At 34.7% G+C, this 21,056-nt stretch overlaps 2 protein-coding genes and 1 pseudogene across 2 annotated transcripts; 2 read left to right on the forward strand and 1 right to left on the reverse strand.

Annotated features, from left to right (window-relative positions):
* The first annotated feature begins 2,790 nt into the window (after positions 1 to 2,790).
* On the forward strand, positions 2,791 to 4,847 carry LOC132286809 (3-ketoacyl-CoA synthase 6-like; annotated as a pseudogene).
* A 1,566-nt stretch (positions 4,848 to 6,413) lies between these two features.
* LOC132286559 (3-ketoacyl-CoA synthase 6-like) lies at positions 6,414 to 8,789 on the forward strand. The gene has a single exon (XM_059788907.1). The coding sequence runs from the start codon at positions 6,439 to 6,441 to the stop codon at positions 7,876 to 7,878; it is 1,440 nt and encodes a 479-aa protein (XP_059644890.1). The 5' UTR covers positions 6,414 to 6,438; the 3' UTR covers positions 7,879 to 8,789.
* A 6,863-nt stretch (positions 8,790 to 15,652) lies between these two features.
* Positions 15,653 to 17,531, reverse strand: LOC132282486 (3-ketoacyl-CoA synthase 6). The gene has a single exon (XM_059784188.1). It carries the CDS (start codon positions 17,449 to 17,451, stop codon positions 15,961 to 15,963), a length of 1,491 nt encoding a protein of 496 aa, XP_059640171.1. The 5' UTR covers positions 17,452 to 17,531; the 3' UTR covers positions 15,653 to 15,960.
* Between the last annotated feature and the right edge of the window lie 3,525 nt (positions 17,532 to 21,056).

Below are 21,056 nucleotides of genomic sequence, written 5' to 3' on the forward strand. Positions count from 1 at the left end.
AAAGTATAAATTATTTATGCACAAAACCTATATTTCAAGAAGTTTTATGTACTTAACCCTTATTTTTAGTATATATATTTATATATACACATATGGTACTGTTAATTGAGAAATGTCTAGAAATTTTGATTTCCATCTAATCAGAACAGGCACACGGAGCATTAAAAATAAAAAAGTATATACAATACCCATCAAAACTTGAATTTCATTAAAATAAAAAGGCAAAGACAATGTATGAGAAATTCTAAGTTATAATAAAATATTCTTATCGTTGCACTAAGTTTCACTCTACGTGATCTTTTTAAAGTTATCGTTCTTTTAAATGAAAAATGGTAACACAAGCGAAGATATGGGTGGGCAAATTTTATATTCTTATTACTACCCTTATTTTTTTTTTTTTTCAGAACACTTATATATTGATATTTAAATAAAGAGTTTGAAAATAAATTTAGCTTGTAGGCCATTAAAACTTATAGAATTTCAACTGAGACATTTTTAGCTATACATTTGATGCTCAAATACTGTGAAACAGAAATTTAAATTTATTATTATTTTAGTCCTTACCACACAATACATCATTATTTCATGGGTTAAGTGCAAAAAACCCCCCTTGATATATAGACTTTGTGCAGAACAAGTCCCTACTTTTTGAAAAAGTGCATGCAAATCCTCAAAATTCAAAAAATGTGCATAACCGGTCCCTCTGACAACTTTTTACAAAAAGTAAAACTTAAAACCCCATTTTACCCTTTTGTTTCCCATTTTGCCCCTCACCATTTGTGCATAAAAGTCCCTCAGCGTTGTGCATAAAAGGCTCCCCCATACTGTGTTCAGCAGCCAATATTTTGATATAGATATAGAAAAAATATTAACAGAAAAAAAAAGAACTTTAACAAAAATAAATAAATTAAATTTCACGTTATCATCACTAGTAAAATATACCCTTTTCTTGTTTTTTTTTTTTCTTTTTTTCTTTTTTTTATCAATAGGAAGGGGAAAAAAAAAAGAAAAGAAAAGAAAAAAAACGGTGGGTACGTTTGGTTATGGAATTAAATTACAATTCTAGTTCAATTTATTTTTTTTTAATTATATTAGAATTCTAATTCTGTTTGATTCACCTTTAGAATTTGTATGGATGTATAGAGTAATATTTATTTATTTTTTAACAAAAATATAATATTTATCTTATACTTATTAAATTATTATATATTATAGCAAAACAATATTAGCACCAATTTTGATTAAAAATGGCAAACATGCAAATATAGAATATATATATATATATATATATATATACAAACCCAAAGAACCCAACAACTAGAGAGATGTAATATTTTTTTATTTTGTAACAGAAATATAATATTTATCTTATATGTATTTATTAAATTATTATATAAGCAAAACAATATTAGCACCAATTTTGATTAAAAAGGCAAACGTGTGTATACAGAATGTACATACACGCATATATACATACAACCCCAAAGAACCACCCAACAACTAGAGAGAGAAACGGCGCCCTCCACCAAATTGCCTCCGCCGCACCAAACTGAAACGTCGCCTTCAGCCTCTTTTGCCTCACCTCACGCATATAAGCGGCAAGGATCCGAGTCAAATAGCAACACCCGTGGATCTCTACCATGGAGTCTCTGTTGTGCAGTCGTCTAGAGAGAGAAAGGGAGAGAGAAGAAGAGGTCATTTATGGATCCAAAAACAATTCTTTCTCTACTCATCTATGCCTAACCGCGACACCACCCATCTGCCTTTTTTTTCTTTTTTGGTTGAATCCCATCTGTCTCTTTCTCATATGATATATGATGATTATATGTTAATATTCCAACCCATCCCCAATTTACAATGGCCATTAATCATTTATTTAGACAAAAAAAAAAAAAAAAAAAAAAAAAAAAAAAAAACGGCGAATCCGAACTGGAACAACGGCTGAAGCTTGCGACGGCGAACCCGAACTGGAAGAGCGGGCGATGGGTTTTGATTTTTTGAACAATCTGAAATGATATGCCGATATGGGTTTTGAACTTTTGATTCTTGCAGCAGGTAGATAAACTAAAATATATGGGTTTTGAACTTCTGATTCTGCAGAGAGAGAGAGAGAGAGAGAGAGAGAGAGAGAGGGGGGGGGGGGGGGGGTTGTCAAGTTCAGAGTTGAGGATGAGAATAGCCATGGAGGTGGAGGCTAAAATGATTTGCCCTAATGATATATGGTGTGTGCACGTGTGTGTGTGTGTGTGTGTGTATGTATATAAATGACAAATTTATTTAAATTTTAAAATATGAAAGGGCTTGGTTTTAAATTTAATTATATTCAGCTTTAGGTTATTCTAATTTTATACAATTTGAGGTTTATATTATTCTTCTTCCAAACAAATCCCATTTTATACAAATTTGGACAAAAGGGTCATTTTACATGCTTGTATTTATAATCATTAATTTATTCAACTGAAGTGATGGTATTATCGTCATTTTACACCACCAGGGATCCAATCGCACCAAATTGATAGTATAGGAGAGTTTTTTTACCACACAGGGACTGATATGCATTATATCGATAGTAGAGAGGAGTTTTTTTCACTTAACCCTTATTTCATGTCCGTATACATATATAGAATGTATATATCTATTATATTAATTCAACAGAGAAAAATCAATCATCTTCTCTCATATTTAGTGAAAATGCACCAACCTATTTCGTCAATTATTCTGATTTTATTTCATAATTCACATGCCAAATTTCAATGAGAAATTAAAAGGCTCTGTTTGGTAGGCATAACAATGGAGGCCCTCCGATTAGGCCACAACGAAATCCTCAAGATATGGCAATCGCTTCAGTTGGACCTAGTCCAAGTCCTGTGCTCTTCATTCCTCATTATCTTCATAATAGCCATTGTCTACTTCATGTCCAAGCCTCGCTCAATATACCTAGTCGACTATGCCTGTTACAAGCTTCCAGTCACCTGCCGAGTCCCCTTCTCAACCTTCATGGAACACTCACGACTCAACCTCAAGAACAACCCCAAGAGTGTTGATTTCCAAAAGCACATTCTCGAGAAGTCAGGCCTTGGAGAAGAGACTGCTTTGCCACCTCCAGTTCACTATATCCCTCCAAACCCTACCATGGAATCTTCTAGACGCGAAGCCAAGCTGGTCATTTTCACCGCCATTGATTCACTGATGGAAAAGACCGGGATTAATCCGATAGACATTGACATACTCGTTGTCAATTGCAGTGTCTTTACGCCAAATCCATCGCTGTCCACTATGGTACGTGGTGAACAAGTATATGCTGAGAAGTGATATAAAGAGCTTTAATCTTTCTGGGATGGGTTGTAGTGCTGGTTTGATATCAATAGACTTCGCTAAAATTAAAACCTCCTTCAAGTTCATCCCAATTCAAATGCACTTGTTGTTAGTACTGAAATCATCACACCCAACTATTATCAAGGTAAAGAGAGACCCATGCTTCGATCTTCCCAATTGCTTGTTTCGTATGGGTGGGGCTGCCATTATTCTCTCCAACAAGAGGCGTGACCAGAGTACGTCGATCCAAGTACCGGTTAGTCCACGTTGTCCGGACACACAAGGGTTCCAACGACAAGGCTTACCGGTAGTACTTCCTGTTTGGGAGCAACTCCTCGTCCTTTTCACACTCATCGGCAGGAAAATCATTAACCCTAAGTGGAAGCCATACATTCCTGACTTCAAACAAGCATTCGAACACTTTTGTGTCCACGCAGGTGGCCGTGCACGTGGAGGCATCAAGGATGACCTTGCACAGGTTTGGTAACACATCATCATCTTCACTGTGGTATGAGATGAGCTACCTTGAGGCCAAAGGTAGGATGAAGAAAGGTGATGGGATTTGGCAGATAGCACTTGGGAGTGGTTTCAAGTGTAACAGTGCAGTTTGGAAGTGCATTCGCACCATTGAGACCCCAACTGATGGTCCTTGGATTGACTGCATTCATAGGTATCCAGTGCACATCCCAGAGATTGTGAAGCTCTAATTTTATAGGTTATTGCATGTTATTATTTCTTCTTCTTCTTTCTTTTCCACTTTTGATTTTTTAAACTTCATGTCTTTTTTATTTTTATTTTTTATGTTGCAAAACATGTCCACAAAACATATGGATCGAATAACAGTCCTAATAATTCAAACATGCACATCTCTCTCGCTCGATAGTCGATCCTGTAATTATGTGAACAAGACAACAGACTGATGACCCAATGAATTGATCCAAGCCCACCAACGTGCAAACTTTTTCTTTCCCTTTCTTTTATTTTTTATTTTTCTTCTTTCATTTTTTTTTCCCCTAAAACTTGTGTCATTCAAGTCCAACAGTGGTAGTGAAAATTTTGTTCTTGCCTTAGTCGTGGTAAATAGCAAATAGGGAAGCATGCAGAAATGAAACTGATCGAGAACAATAATTTAGAAATCAAACTTTTCTCAAGTGGAGGATTAGCTATTCAAAGTTGAGCAAGCTCTATGTAAATTTGTATAATTTTTTTGCTTTTAATTTAATTCTATTACCAAATATAAAAAAAATCCTTAACCCAGCTTGGGAGATGATGTCATAATGACATCATTTCTCGAAGTAATATAAACTAATACAATTATAATTTTTCATAAAATTTGAAAAAAAAAAAAAAACTGCCAACCTTCTAGACGTACACATATCTTTGGTACATCATTATATTAATTAGGAGCAACTAACGTTATCCATTAAACGCTTATGAAAGTGAAGTGAAGGGATTTATAATAAGATCCTCTTAATTGAGCCTTTCGGTGCTCTTCCCTCAAATGTCTAATACTTCATTGGTTGACATGGCGCAACTTCCACCCACCTTTTGGAGAAATTATTTTGTTAAGCAAGTTGAATGACTACAAAATTAACACTGTTACTTTTTGAGTTATGGGTGTCTTTAGCAACGGTGTTAATTTTTATTATGTACGGGTACTGAGATCTTGTCGAGCGAAACAAATGTTAAGAAATGTCATTATTAAAAAAATGGGTCAAGTTTGTATCTGAGTACATCCATTGGATCAAAGTTGAGGACGTTGTTCGTCAATAGAACAAATTATAAAGAATGTGTAATACTTCATTGGTTGACATGGCGCAACTTCCACCCGCCTTTTGGAGAAATTATTTTGTAACCAAGTTGAATGACTACAAAATTAGCACTGTTACTTTTTGAGTTGTGGGTGTCTTTAGTAGCGGTGTTAATTTTTTATCATGTGCGTGTATCGGCAGCGGTTAAGAGTGTCTTGTCGAGTAAAACAAATGTTAAGGGATATTGTTATTAAAAAAATGGATCAAGTTTGTATCTGGATACACCCATTAAAAAAAGTTATATGTCAATAGAGCAAATTATAAAGAATGTCACTATAATTTAAACAAAAATTAATATATGTAAAGTTGTCTGTAGCAATGAGGAGTAAGATAACACAAGATGAGACAATATACTAACGCGTAGAAATAACCAATATCTAATGTGTGAGATTATATAACTATTACTATGCGATTACTTAATAGAATTGGTAATTTTTGTAACAAACAAAAGGTGAGATTATATAATTAACACACCGTTAAACATAGAGATGACAAATTTTCCATTCTCGCTCCACCCCGTTTATAGCGGGGATAGAGATCCTTTTAACGAAACGGGGAAGGGGATAGGGGCAAATTATGAATTCCGGTCGGGGCGGGGACCGGGGCCGGATATGGGGTAAACCCGCCCCTCCTCGCCCTGTTTAAATGTGAAGTTATTAATATATTCTTACATATAATAATTTATTACTAATTAAATTAGATTTAGAATATATATGAAAATAAGAAAAATTGTATTTTTTTTTAAATAAAATAAAAAAAATGGGGCCGGGGCCAGGGGCGAGTATGAGGATGGTGGCAAAATTTTAAGTGGAGATTGAAAAATTCATTAGGAATGGGATGATGAGGAATGGAATATCCGATCCGTTATCAACTCTAATTAAGTATTTTGTTATTTATCATCTTGTACTTTTTAAAGGTGTGTTTATGTGGCTTACTGTGAACCAAGTATTTTGCACCTCATGGAATTGCATCAAAGGGCTCAACGGAGAGGATTTTAAACCCTTACCTTCACTTTCATTAGGATTTTGATGTTGTTCTCTCAAGTGTTCACGGGTCAATTAAAATTTAAAATGCTCATAATCTTGTCATATCAATGTCACCAACTTAACTGTGTTTAAGTGTGAAGTTACTAATATATATATCAAATAGTGACTACTGAACTATTATCGCATCAACCATAATGGGGACGCATTAAATTTAGTTAGTTCATTTAATTCATTGTGTTTCAATTTCAGCCTATAAATGCCTCCCTTCCTTTCCATCTTTTTATATAACCACATTCTTCATCTGTCACTCCCTCTTTAGTCTCAAAATGGCAAAAATATTGCCTGATTTCTCAATGTCCATCGAGCTCAAGTATGTCACCTTTTTGCTCATCCCAATCGTCATGGTAGCCATAACCACGGAGGTCCTCCGATTAGGCCCCGGCGAAATTCTCAACTTATGGCAATCAGTTCATCACTTGGACTTGGTCCAAGTCCTATGCTCTTCCTTCCTCATCATCTTCATATCCACTGTCTACTTCATGTCCATGCCTCGTTCCATATACCTGGTAGACTATGTCTGTTACAAGCCTCCCGTCAGTCTCCAATTCCCGCACTCAACCTTCATGGAACACACAAGACTCAACTTCAACAACTCTAAGAGTGTCGATTTCCAAATTCGCATTCTGGAGAGGTCCGGCCTCGGAGAAGAGACTGCTTTTCCTCCTGCAATTCACCTTATCCCTCCAAACGCTACCGTGGAAGCTTCTAGATCCGAAGCCAACCTCGTTATCTTCTCCATCATCGATTCATTGATGGAGAAGACCGGGGTTAAGCCCAAAGACATAGACATACTCATCATCAACTGCACAGTCTTTTCGCCAACGCCGTCCTTGTCCTCCATGGTGGTGAACAAGTACAAGTTGAGAAGCAATATAAAAACCTTTAATCTTTCCGGCATGGGTTGTAGTGCTGGTGTGATATCAATAGACTTGGCTAGAGACCTTCTTCAAGTTCATCCCAATTCAAATGCACTTATTGTTAGTGCTGAAATCATCACACCCAACTATTATCTAGGCAATGAGAGAGCTATGCTTCTTCCCAATTGTTTGTTTCGTATGGGTGGTGCTGCCATTCTTCTCTCCAACAAGAGACGTGACCGGAGTCGGGCCAAGTACAGGTTAGTACACATCGTCCGGACCCACAAGGGCGCGGACGACAAGGCTTATCGGTGCATTTTCGTAGAGGAAGACAGTGAAGGTAAAGTAGGCATTTCACTATCTAAAAACCTAAGTGTAATAGCCGGCGAAGCCTTGAAGTCAAACATGACCACAATCGGGGTATTAGTCCTTCCTGCTTCAGAAAAAATCTTATTCCTGTTCAATCTCATCGGCAGGAAAGTCTTTAACACCAAGTACTGGAAGCCATACATCCCTAACTTCAAAAAAGCCTTTGAACACATGTGCATCCACGCCGGTGGACGGGCTGTCATCGACGAGCTCGAGAAGAAGCTTCATCTGTCCGCAGAAGACGTAGAGGCATCAAGGATGACCTTGCACAGGTTTGGAAACACATCATCATCTTCAATATGGTATGAGATGAGCTATGTTGAGGCCAAAGGTCGAATGAAGAAAGGTGACAGGATTTGGCAGGTTGGACTTGGAAGCGGTTTCAAGTGTAACAGTGCAGTTTGGAAATGTAATCGCACCATTAAGAGCCCAGCTGATAGTCCTTGGATTGACTGCATTCATAGGTATCCAGTACTGTGAATCCCACAGATTTTGGAGCTCTAACTTCACGGGCGGCGGCGGCGGCGGCGGTTATTATTATTATTATTATTATTATCCAGTACGTCTTTTTTTTTTTTAAATTTGTCTTTTTATTTTTCTTTTTCTAGCAAAACTTGTCTACTAATAATTTATGCATGCTTGTATGCATCCAGTATTGATATAGACCGTGTCCTATATGTATGTATATTATTTGAGTTTCGTTTGGTATTTCTAATTGTTCAAGCATGCACATATAATTATCTCCGCCTTTTGGAAGTGTGTGAGCAAGTAAAAGATTTTAGAGCATTGACTTAGGGCGCCATGGCATGAATTTTAATGTGGGCGCATAATTAAAAAATAATAATAAAAATAAAAAAGTCAGTTCAGCTTAGGACACTCCTGTTGAGAGCAGAACTTGTATAATGTGATTAAAAATTAAAAAAAAAAATTATAAATCAATCCTAATATAATTTTCTTTATAATATTATTCTTAATAGCATCTATATTGAGGAAAATACAATCTAAAAAAATGAAAAAAGCGTACCTAAATAAGTAGTTAGTAGAACTGATATGAAAAATCAAAAAAAAAAAAAAAATTATAAATCAATCCTAATATAATTTTCTCAATATGCATAAAAATAAAATTTTCTCTATCAGTTCAGATTGATGACCCAATGAATTGATCGAAGCCCAGTGCAAACTTTTTCTTTCCCTTTCTTTTATGTTTTTTCTTTCCATTTCTTCATTTTTTTTTTTTTTTTTCTCTCTCTCTCCTAAAAATAGTGTCATTCAAGTCTAACAGTGGTAGGACGGCAATTTCCTCCTACCCGGCAGGTTTTCGTCCCGCCGGCCCCTAATGAAGTGGATTTAGTGGTCCCTAAATGGGTTTGGGATAGATATGATAAAATAATTGAAAATCCGCTTGGATTTAGTGGTCCCTAAATGGGTTTGGGATAGATATGATAAAATAATTGAAAACCCGAAGCGGATTTGGAGCGGGGGCGGATTTAGTGATGAACCCGCCCCGATTATATATGTACCTTTTATTATATATATATTTAATATTTTTAAGATTCAGTGTTATTTTGTTGGAAGTGTCCGTTAATATATTAATATTCACTACTTAGTAATTTCAAATTTGGGTCAGCTTATTTATCAGTCCAATTTGAGTACATTAGGCTAGTTTTTTTTTTTACATAATAAAAGTTGCATAACTCGGCCTGCCCTTGCTGCGCCCTGCGTTTAAACGAAGTACATAGGGTTGAGTCGGTATTTTGTCTGCCGAAGTATGAGCGATGATGGTATAACAATTATAAATCCGTTTCGAAGTAGGGACGGAGTTGATATGTTAGATTTTCTGCCTGACAACTCTGTCCCATTGCTATTTCTAAATGGTGATAGTGAAAATTTTATTCTTGCCTCAGCGGGGTAAATATTATAGAGGCGAGGACGCAGATATATAAATCTGAGATTATTTCAGTTTTACACACATATACATATTTCTTGAACATTTCTAAAATGTGAACTATATGAGTTATGTGAATATGTGATTAATAATCAATAGGTTTTAGATGGTTTTACTTGGAAAATTGAGCCCTACAAGGTAGGAATATAGGATGTTTATTTGTAAGAGCGTTTGAATTTAATCTGGTTATCTAAAGCCCACATGAGCCCAATGTTGTGGTTTCATTGCTCATCCCTGAGTGAATAAGGATTTTTGAAACGAATCTGATCTAGTAGTATCTCAAGCCCACATGAGCCCAATGTTGTTTATTAATTGCACACCCAGGGACGGCATAAAATTCAAGTAGCCACAAAGATGAAAGTCCATTGGGTCACTATTGAATATCCAGCCCAGATGAAAGAAAGTCCAATGGGCTCTAAACGCGATTTAAGTTCATTGGGCTGCATCTTACATACTTTTTGGTTGTTTGAATGAAGTGACACTTGGATTACCGTATATTATAACGGGAACACAATTTAAAAATAGGAAATAAAAACCAACCAAAAGATATATATATATATATATAGTGCTGTATTCACTCTCCATAAATTCATAACAATGTGTAACCTCAATAGTGGAGACTTAAAGCACTCACAAATAAACTCCACAAGAGGGATCCGTGTCTAGTGTTGATGTGAAAATCCTCGCGACTCGGAACGACGGCGTTTACCTGCAAAACAAAAAAGGATATTACCTCGAATAGCACCGGTGGGGTGCCAACCAAGGACCCTCAAACAATCAAGTTAGTACTTGTAATCATATCACGTAATAATTATGTATATTCTGTTTCACGTACCTTCTTTAATGGCTTGGTGCCCTATTTATGGTTGTCGATTGGAATCAAATTCGTTCCGCAGGTCTCCCTATATCTGTTTGTTACCAGATTTGTCGGGATAAGATTTACTCATTTGACTTCCTTAAATTGTGCTAAGGTTATCTTTACCCTGTTGAACCACGTCATATTTCATTATCCTTGATTTGTATTTGTATCAGTCTTATCCAATGGAATTTTTTCCCTATCATCTAGTAAATTTGTATTGTTTTTTTTATATTATTATTTATTCAAATTTTTTTTTTATTAAAAGAAAAAAACAAAGTGATTTAACCCACTAATAAAATTTTTATACAAAAGCTTAATACTCATCCTTTAGTCCGTACCATCAACTGATCGACCATTGCATATGGGCCACAATTTCTGGACCCAAACTTGATTATGGGACTGCTTCATTTTCCACTTCATAATTATTTAGTAGAACTCGTACTCGGATTTGAATTTATTAATTCTCTTATATTGTTCTTAATCAAGTTTCTTCAAATCTTCGTCTTTCAACTCATGTATTTTAGAGTATAACTTCTTCTTCTTCTTTTTTTTCCCCCATCAAGAAGATATTATTATTATTGCAAAAAGAAATATATTGAATTTAGGAGGGAAAAATGATGGGCTTTCAACCCTAATGGTCGTTCTTAGTGAAAGCCCATCATATTTAATATCAGGAATATATGAAATGGATTCAGGTCTGAATTTAAAATTGGGACTATCAAAACAAACGATTTTGAGCCAACTCTTAAAAACCAAGATAAAGACCGAATTTTGCTATTCTTGGGCTTTTGATACAAATCTGTTTGGAAACGTTCTTTTCTCAATTACATAAAAGATGAGCCTACTCAAAATGGTTTTAGGAAGGTGGTTTTAGATTACACAAGGCTACTCAAAATGGTTTTTATTTCTAAATTTTATATTTATTACACAAAATTAGGATAAAACTTATTTCTTTTTAGATAACAAATATATTTCATTTTTTGATTAAAAATTTATTATTGTCCGATTGTTTTATAAATTTGTATTTGCTTTGATAAGTCAATGGTTGGTGCAGAGTCATTGATTTTTTTTTGAAAGGTTCAAAAAAAAAAAAGTTATGTTTCAGAACCAAATTGAACCGGACCCTTTCAAAAAAAAAAAAGTTATGTTTCAGAACCAAATTGAACCGGACTTTAACCTTTCAGTTCAGTTCCAAATCTCAACGATTCTGAATTTAATTTTTCAGAAACCATTAGAATCGAAAGTTAGCCTGAAACCTTATCGAACTGAACACGCGCATCACTAGTTTGTGCCATACCCATTTTGTACATATTTTTCTGAAAAGGTTGAAATGATGTGCTTAAAAGTAAAAAGGCGTATTAAGCAATTCAAAATTTTAAAATATTGTGTAATATTTTTTTATATCCATTTCGAAGAATTTACCTATTTAAAATTTTAAGATTTTGACTTCTTGTGACTTTGAAAAAGGTATCCTAATTTCATGTATATATAATTTTTCCTAATAAAAAAAGTAGCCAATGGTTTGAGGAATTGTATTCAACTCTTTTACCTAAAAAAAAAAATTGTTTTCAACTCCGCCCATGTCACATGACAACATTAATGGTGATTAAGCACATCCATCAGTTTCAAGAATTGGATGAGAGGTGCAGTTTAATTTACATCTATAAACTTTGATTCATGAGATTTCTCAAAAATTAATCATTAATTTGTATTTAATATGAAGTCTAAGAGGAGTCGAGCAACAAGGTACATCACTGGTAGACTGGTAGTAAGCAATTGGTATCTTGAAATTAGAAAAAAAAAATTTATTTTAAAATTTGAATTAAATTTTTTAAACTTTTTAATTTCAAAACATTAATTCCATGTAATCCAAAATTGAAAAACAACTTTGAAACGGAAACTTTCACAACAAAAATTTGGGTCAAATGGGTTCCATTAGTACTGTCATTCTCTATACATAACGGATTGATAATGACCACTATTGACTTAAAATTCTTATATTTTTTATAGTAGGAATTTTTCAATTTTTTCATATTTTATATACTTGATTGAAAAACTTAAATAATATGCAAAAATAAAAGAAGTGAGTAATATTAAGCATCAAATTTTCATGCTTATAATATCACTCATCTAGTTCGGCCAGTTATAACCAGGGATGATTAGTCCAACCAAACACGCCATAGGTGGTCCAACTCATTTATTCAAGCTAAATGCCAGTACCTGATACAGTGGCTTTTATTGTCCCTTTAATACGGGTCCCGTCGTATGATGTATATTTATATGCTTAGGAGTACTATTTTTTGTTAATTTATTTTCTAAAAATATAGGTTGCCAATTCAAGTGTATGTGCTACTAACTCACGAATAGACTTAAATCAAAAGCAAACAATTTAATTAACGCTACAAATTGATAATTAATCTTTTATTAACTCTTAAAATATTTATGTCATTAAATGATATATCAATCTATTCCAACTAATATGTCTCTTTTAAAAGTCTGAGACACTGGTCATTAGAGTCCCCCAAATAAACCATTCAGTCAATTGAAACATTATTATATAGAGATAAGTGCAAAAAACACTCTTAAAATATATATTTCATAATATTTTTATCCTTATTTAAAAAGGTGTACAAAAAACACTTATTTTCTTTTCAATTTATATGATAACACCTCTCAATTAATATAATGCTCATTTTACCTTTTTATTCTTTCAAAAATGCTCTTACCAGACCGATCTTCTCTGATCAAATCCCAAATCCCTAGTTAGTTAGTAGTAGTTTTTTTTTTTTTTTTTTTCGAGACCGTCCGCAACCTCCACCTCTCCATCAGTGACCTTCAGCATCTTCTTCCCATAACAGCTCCGATGACGACGTGCCCAGTTAGAATCTCGTTGTTGGGTGCCATATATCTGTTGCTTGATATGCTGCCAAAAAATCTGACCCACATATGGCGATGTGGACCGACAAGCAAGGTGGTTCTCAGAAGGGTAGAATGGCCACTGATGAGGATAAAAATAATAGGCAACTCAAAGTCAAAATAAGATAAGGGTAAGGGATTTATCCTCCCCAAAATTTCTATGGAATTATAAAAAATCTTTGGTTACCATGTGTAACGACAGTTATCATTCCTGTAAGAAGGAAACGATATCATCTTGGATCAGGGAGAATCTCGCTTTAACAACTACTACCATCAATGCTTCTATAAAAGAAATGATCAGTTAACCTAAAAAGGTACGCCATAAATTTTATAAGTAATCCTTATCGGATATTAGATCGTCAAGTACTAACTTGACCGTCGGAGTGCACCCGGCCGGCACCACGCAGGTCATTACTTCTCTTGTTTTGCAGGAATCGCCACCGACTCCGGAGCGTATAGATTTTTGGCATCAACAGCTGCAACGAGCTCGACTGGCCGACGACGGTTGAGAGGGGTCTGAACGGCGAGCAAGGCGATGACGAACCGGCGAGGATGAAGAAGGTCGGCGAGCAAGGAGAAGCTCGTACGGAACTAATGGTGGTTCGCGAAGGCAGTGAACTTGGAACAGCGGCCCTGCAATTAAAGGGGAATCTCGGCAGGTGGTGGCGATAGCAGCGAACAGCGATTCTAGCAATGGGCTGTGGAGATAATTGGTTTGATCGTGAGCTTGCGACGCCTCCGTCTTTATCTCCCTCTCCGACGATGCCTCCATCTTTATCTCCCTCCCCAACGATGCCTCCGTCTTTATCTCTTCCACTCCCCCGCGACGTTGACATCAACCTTTCACTCCCTTCCCGGCGACGTGGACATCAACCTTTCACTCCATCCCTAGTGACGTGTATATATGTGTGTGTCTGTGGCTGTGTATGTATATATATATTTATAATTTGTAAATTTACAATAAATTGAGGGATATTTTAGTCATTTCACAATTTATTATTATTTTTATATATTAAAATGTGTTACTAAAGGCATTTTAGTCCAATTTTTATACATAGGATCTATTTGCACAACTGTCATAGTTTAGGGGTGTTTTTAGCACAAAAAGGGTACAATATGTATTATAAACATACTATAAGGATGTTTTTTGCACTTCACCCTATTATATATAGAGTCAAGTGCAAAAAACACTCACTATGTACAAAATGTGTAATAAACGCCCTTAAATAATAATTAAAATTTGTCTTTGGAGCAAATTGCCCATTGATCATCAATTTTGACCAAATATTTTATAAAAATTCCAAAATACCCTTAAACAATTATTTTATTTTATTTCTTCTCTCCATCCTTTCTTTCTCTTAAAAACCGTCTTATGTACACTCAAAAAAGGAGAGAACTTGGGCGACAGTGACGCTTGCAGTTGGAGTTCAGAACTCGGTCATCATCGGATTTGCCGCCACAATATATAGAGTTTTTCGGTCAATTTGGAAGATAGTCACCAAGCTCATCATCACCGTAGCGTCACTGTCGATAACTTCAATCCATACTTGCCCACCTTTTGTCGCCGGTTCTGTCCTCGCATATTCGCTAGAGTTCATCCAAGCCATTATTCCCTGTCGCCGCTTTAAGCTTGCTGTTCTCCAAGCTCGCCGGTAAGCTAGGTGGGCATGGGTCTCGTGTAGAGCTTAGCTAACTGTTGGTTGTCTTTCGAAATGGTGATTGATTAATAGATCGGAACTAGAATTAAAGCTTTGTTGTAGTGGGTCTAGTTTGCTCAAGGGTTCACGCGGTTTAGGTTGCTCCACTCTCTCTCTTTGGTGGTGGAGGAGAGAAAAAATATTTTGTTAATTAACTTAATTTATTATGGACAATGCTTAGCTACTCACCTGTGAGTATCTTCACCTTGAACAATTTACCACATTAACTTTAATAAAAAAAATAATTCACGCTTATTCAATAGTTAATCTGAGAAAATACAGGATTATCGATTTATTATTGTTTTGTTTATTTATTTTAGGGAGGTATTTTAGACATATCAATTGTTAAATTGATGTGATGTTCTTATTTGCACAAATTAAAATAATAGGGAGTTTCTTGCACATCTTATGTACAATGAGGCTTTTTTGGCAATTAACCCTTCTCTATATAAATTTAAATGTTCATGAAATGGTCTCTAAGATATACGTACGGAGTAATTAAATCCCAAAAAACAGGATTTACGTACCTTAGTCAGCAAAAGTAGTTGTACAAACTTTATGATTACGACTGTTCATAATGATATATAATACAGCTCATATACAGAGATATATATATATATTGACATGTCCTCTAATGAAATCCAAAAATTTATAAATGCTATAAGAAGGGCCTTTTCAGCTCAAGTCGTCACAGTTGTTGGATAAAAACATGCACGTAAGATATCTCCATCCAACACACAGGTTGCCAGCTAGCTCATCTAACATAGCCCTCATAAAAGCTGTCAATAATTACCAGTAGTATATATTAAGAACATGCAGTTGTGTGGTATATCTTCGTTTATAAGACATTAAAATAATACACAATATTGCTTGATGAGTATCTCAGAAATTACAACTTTATGACATTACAGCAGTAAATCTCGTGGCATCTAAAACTAAATGCAATCCAGAATCTTTCCAGACACTTATTTTTTTTCCTGTACGTATTTTTTGGTTTGCAGACAATTCTAGCTAGGAAAAGAAACAAAAAAAAAGAAAAAGAAAAAGAAAAAGAAAAAGAAATGAAATTAACAAGTTTTGAAATCACGAAAAGTGGCAAATTAAACAACAGTAGTAATGAATATCGAGTAACCCCACCCATAGGATTAGAGCTTCACAATCTCCGGGATGTGTACTGGATACTTCTGAATGCAATCATTCCAAGGGCCATCAGTTGGGGTCTTAACGGTCCGATTACACTTCCAAACTGCACTGTTACACTTGAAACCACTTCCAAATGCTATCTGCCAAATCCGATCACCTTTCTTCATCCTACCTTTTGCTTCAAGATAGCTCATCTCATACCACAATGAAGATGATGATGTGTTGCCAAACCTGTGCAACGTCATCCTCGACGCCTCCACGTGCTCCGCCGACAGCTGGAGGTTCTTCTGGAGCTCGTCGATCACAGCCCGGCCACCGGCATGGATGCAGAAGTGTTCAAACGCTTGTTTGAAGTCTGGGATGTATGGCTTCCACTTAGGGTTAAAGATTTTCCGACCGATGAGTGTGAAGAGGAAGAGGAGTTGCTCCGAAGCAGGAAGGACTAATGGCCCTATTGTTGTTATATTCGATTTCAACGCCTCACCGGCTATAACCATCAAATCTTTAGACAGTGAAATGCCTACTTTACCTTCACGGTCTTCCTCTTCGAAAACACAGCGGTAGGCCTTGTCGTCTGCGCCCTTGTGGGTCCGGACGATGTGTACTAACCTGTACTTGGCTCGACTCCGGTCACGTCTCTTGTTGGAGAGAAGAATGGCAGCACCACCCATACGAAACAAGCAATTGGGAAGAAGCATAGCTCTCTCTTTGCCTTGATAGTAGTTGGGTGTGATGATCTCAGTACTAACAACAAGTGCATTTGAATTGGGATGAACTTGAAGAAGGTCTCTAGCCAAGTCTATTGATATCACACCAGCACTACAACCCATACCGGAGAGATTAAAGCTCTTTATATTGCTTCTCAGCTTGTACTTGTTCACCACCATAGCCGACAACGACGGCGTTGGGGAGAAGAGACTACAATTCACAATGAGTATGTCGATGTCTTTGGCCTTAATCCCGGTCTTCTCCATCAACGAATCGATGGCGGAGAAGATGACGAGCTCGGCTTCGTATCTAGAAGCTTCCATGGTTGGAGTTGGAGGGATGTAGTGAATTGCAGGAGGCAAACAAGTCTCTTCTCCGAGTCCTGACCTCTCGAGAATGCGCATTTGGAAATCAACGCTCTTGGGGTTGTTCTTGAGATTGAGTCTGGAGTGTTCCATGAAGGTTGAGTAGGGGACTCGGAAGGTGACGGGAGGCTTGTAACAGGCGTAGTCGACTAGGTATATGGAGCGAGGCTTGGACATGAAGTAGACAGTAGCTATGAAGATGATGAGGAAGGAAGAGCAGAGGACTTGGACTAAGTCGAAGTGAAGTGATTGCCAAATCTTGATAATTTCGTCGGGGCCTAATCGGAGGACCTCCATGGTTATGCCTGCCATGATGGGTATGAGCAAGAAGGTTAGCATATGTTTGGCTAGGTACTGGTACCCAAGTTTCACATACTTGAGCTTCACTGAGTTTGAGAAATCCGGCAATATTTGTGGCATTTTTAGTGAGAGAAAATCCTAGAGAGAGAGAGAATGGGTGAAGGGAGGGATGTGGGAATATAGATCCCGGGGTAAGGGGAAGGTGGGGATTTAAAGGCTGAAATGGAGGGGCAATGAATGGAGGCAGATGAGATGATTAAATGAACACTTACACTTCATACAACGCTCTCTTAGCTGGACCTAATTTATGTCCTAACTTCTGCAAATAATTAACATCATCCAATTATCTTTTTTTTTTCTTTTTTTTTTTTTGTTTTGTTTTATTCCTTAGTTTTAAGAATGAATGTGATTAAATTAAATGGAGTCTCTTGTTTTTTTTTGCATCATCCACAAAAGAGTAAATTCAGACACACCTCAATTTAGCTGGTGAATGATGAGTTAATGTTAGAAGTGGTGTTTTAATCAAGAATTAATGGTGATATATGATAGTGTCACGCTGACAGTTGGGGGTGGTTGTAAGATAGGGTCGTGACCCTTACCTATATTCTTAATTTTAAGGTCACTCACACAAGTATGTTTCGGTTAAGTATTTTACATAGATATGCTAACACGTACTTTGTTTTGTGATTGGCACTTATCATTTGCAATTGTCTAAATATATATATATATCTCTATCCATCTCTCTCTTTCTATTATGCTTGTCACCCAACATAACGACTCTGTAATTAGAACCTAAGATCTCACAAACAAAAAAAGCCAAAATTTAGTGAAGTGAGTCCTTAACCCGTACTCACTTCACACTTTATTATCGATATATATCTATATGTATATTACTATTAAAAGTGTTAAGATTTTATTATTATTATTATATATAATATTTTTTTTATTAAATAAAATGTTTACTTTGATTACCCAACTTGTTCAACAGTTCACCTCTTACAATTTCCAAGAGTTAAAAACTCTTTAATCTCCCCTTACACCTCTTTGAATCCTCTTAATCTGAATGGTAAGAACATCTCCAGTGCCGTACTAAAACACCATTTTGTAAAAATATACACAATGTGTAAAAAAATAATTATATCCAACAATATATTAAGATACATTATTACCTTATTAATGTATAAAATCGCGCGTTATGTATTTTGCATAACCCTTTTTACGCAACCACATCAACATATTTTATCTCTCGTCCCTCTTTCTCATTTCATTAATAAATCAACATATGTTAAATAGGTTTGTAAAAGTTATTTGAGATCTTGGGTATGACACGTAATTGTCAGATATATTTTTACACAAAATATATAAAATAATGGCTGGAACTAAAAAAAATTAGTCCAATATTTTTGTATAAATTTATTATGACTCGTCGAATTTACAAATATATATATATATATAGACAATAATTAGAGATGCTCTAAGAATGTCAAAGGTAAACTATTTTTCTTTTTTTAATTGTTAAATCACACAAGCATTTATTTTTATTTAATTACGTTTTTCATTTGAAAGACAGAGAAGATGTTAGTATGTTACTTGGGCTAAGCCCTTCATGGTGTAAAGCAATTTTTGCTGCGTAAAAGCAGAAAAAAAGGTGCATGATGCATCATGCATTCATGGCAAGTTTATTTTTTTCTTTCAGTAATTAGAAATGTATTGATAAAAGGCCAAAAAAATATAGGAAAAATTACAAATAAGGTGAGTTCGGTGTCCTAAATAATAAAATAGTCTATTTTAAAATTTTATTTTTTAATTTGATTAAATCGAATAAAATAATTACAAATGCATCAAGAATTATAATTAGGGTTAAATGCTCTTACATCCTTTCAAGTTTGCTTTTATTGCTCACAGATTAAACTAGTGGGAAAAAAAGCCTAAACCTCCCTCAAGTTTGGTTAACTTTGCCTCGACACCCCTTTCTTTAATCGACTGTTAAAAAAGTCAAAAGTCAATTAATTAAAAAAAATAATGCCGAAACTACCCTTGACTAGTGAATATGAGATGTATGAGGTCATAAATAAATTTGAGTCCAACTAGGCTATAGATAACGTGGACCTTGACCTTTTTTTGTTTCATTTTCTATTCGGTTGGATATTTATGATTGAGAGGCGTATGATTGGTAAAGTTAACTATATGTTTCATGCTAACTAATTTTTTGTGTATAATCAATTCAATTCATAAAATGAAGGAAGGCAGAGGGAAATAAATAAATAGAGAAAAAATATGACATCATATTATGAACATTATATAATATATATTAAGTAATGGTCGATTTATATTGTTGGCTTAATAAGTAAAATTGTGTATCATGATTCAAAAAATCAGATTGGGAACATACGTACACTAAATGTTGTTTTTTGAATTTTCTTCATGAGATGACCAATCGTACAGGTGTATTCCAGATTCTTATAAATATGGTACCTGCACTTCTTTGATTCATGGCTTATGTCTAAATTAAAATGATATTTTTAAGTTAATTTAGGTCGATATTTGTGTCCAAATTAAAATAACTTAAATTGGGGAAGAGTAGTTTTGGCATTATATATTTTTAATTAGTTGACTTTTGACTTTTCTAATGATCAACTAAAAGACCAAATATGGTGGAGGTTTGGACTTTTTTTTCACTAGTTTAATCCATAGATAAAGGCAAACCTGAGGGGAGTGTGAGAGCATTTAACCATTATTATTGAAACCCAAAATATCCTCCAAAACCTTATTATAAAATACCAAAATAACCTTCATATAATCATATATTTCCAAAATACTAAAAAAAAAAAAAAAAATTAGGAAACTATAACCTTACCCAATACTAATAACTAAAATTAAGGTGCTAAATTTAGCAGGTGTTAATTACGACCAAAAGTTTAACATATAGCAGAGGTGAAATAAAATGTGTTAATTACTATAAATATAAATTAAACACCTTTTAATCAATACTATTTAATCTTGTTTTCACTATCTTTAATCTCTAACTCAACATCTTTTAACCAATACCTCAATACATTTTAATTTTTATCTCAACACTTTTAATCTTTGCCTCAATACCTTTTAATCTTTACATCAATACCTTTCAACACTTTTTAATCTTTTTTCTCAATACTTTTAATTTTGTTCTCAATACTTTTTAATATTTTTTTCTCAACACCTTCAATCTTGTTATCAACATTATTCTTCATTTTTTCTCAACACCTTTAATCTTAATTTTAATTTCTTTAATCTTGTTCTCAACACTTTTTTTTTTTTATTTTTTTTATTTTATCTTATTCTCAACACCTTTAATCTTGTTCTCAACACTTTTTAATCTTTTTTTCTCAACACATTTAATCTTGCATGTTTTCAACATTTTTTAATCTTTTTCCTCAACACCTTTAATCTTGTTTTCAACACCATTTAATTTTATTTTTAACACATTTTAATCATTACCTCAATACCTTTTAATCTTTATCTCAACACTTTTAATCTTTACCTTAATACATTTAATCTGGTTCTGAACACCATTTAATCTTATACTCAACATTATTTAATCTTACTATCAACACCTTTAATTTTTTTCTCAACCCCTTCAACACTTTTTTTTTTTTTTTTTCTCGATACCTTTTAATCTTATTCACCTTTAAAGATAACATTTTTTAATCTTTTTCTCAATACCTTTAATCTTATTTTCAACACTT

The sequence above is a fragment of the Cornus florida genome, unplaced genomic scaffold (genome assembly GCF_030987335.1).
Source record: "Cornus florida cultivar Cherokee Brave unplaced genomic scaffold, ASM3098733v1 CherokeeBrave_3.0.0_Hap2_Chr11, whole genome shotgun sequence".
NCBI lineage: Eukaryota > Viridiplantae > Streptophyta > Magnoliopsida > Cornales > Cornaceae > Cornus > Cornus florida.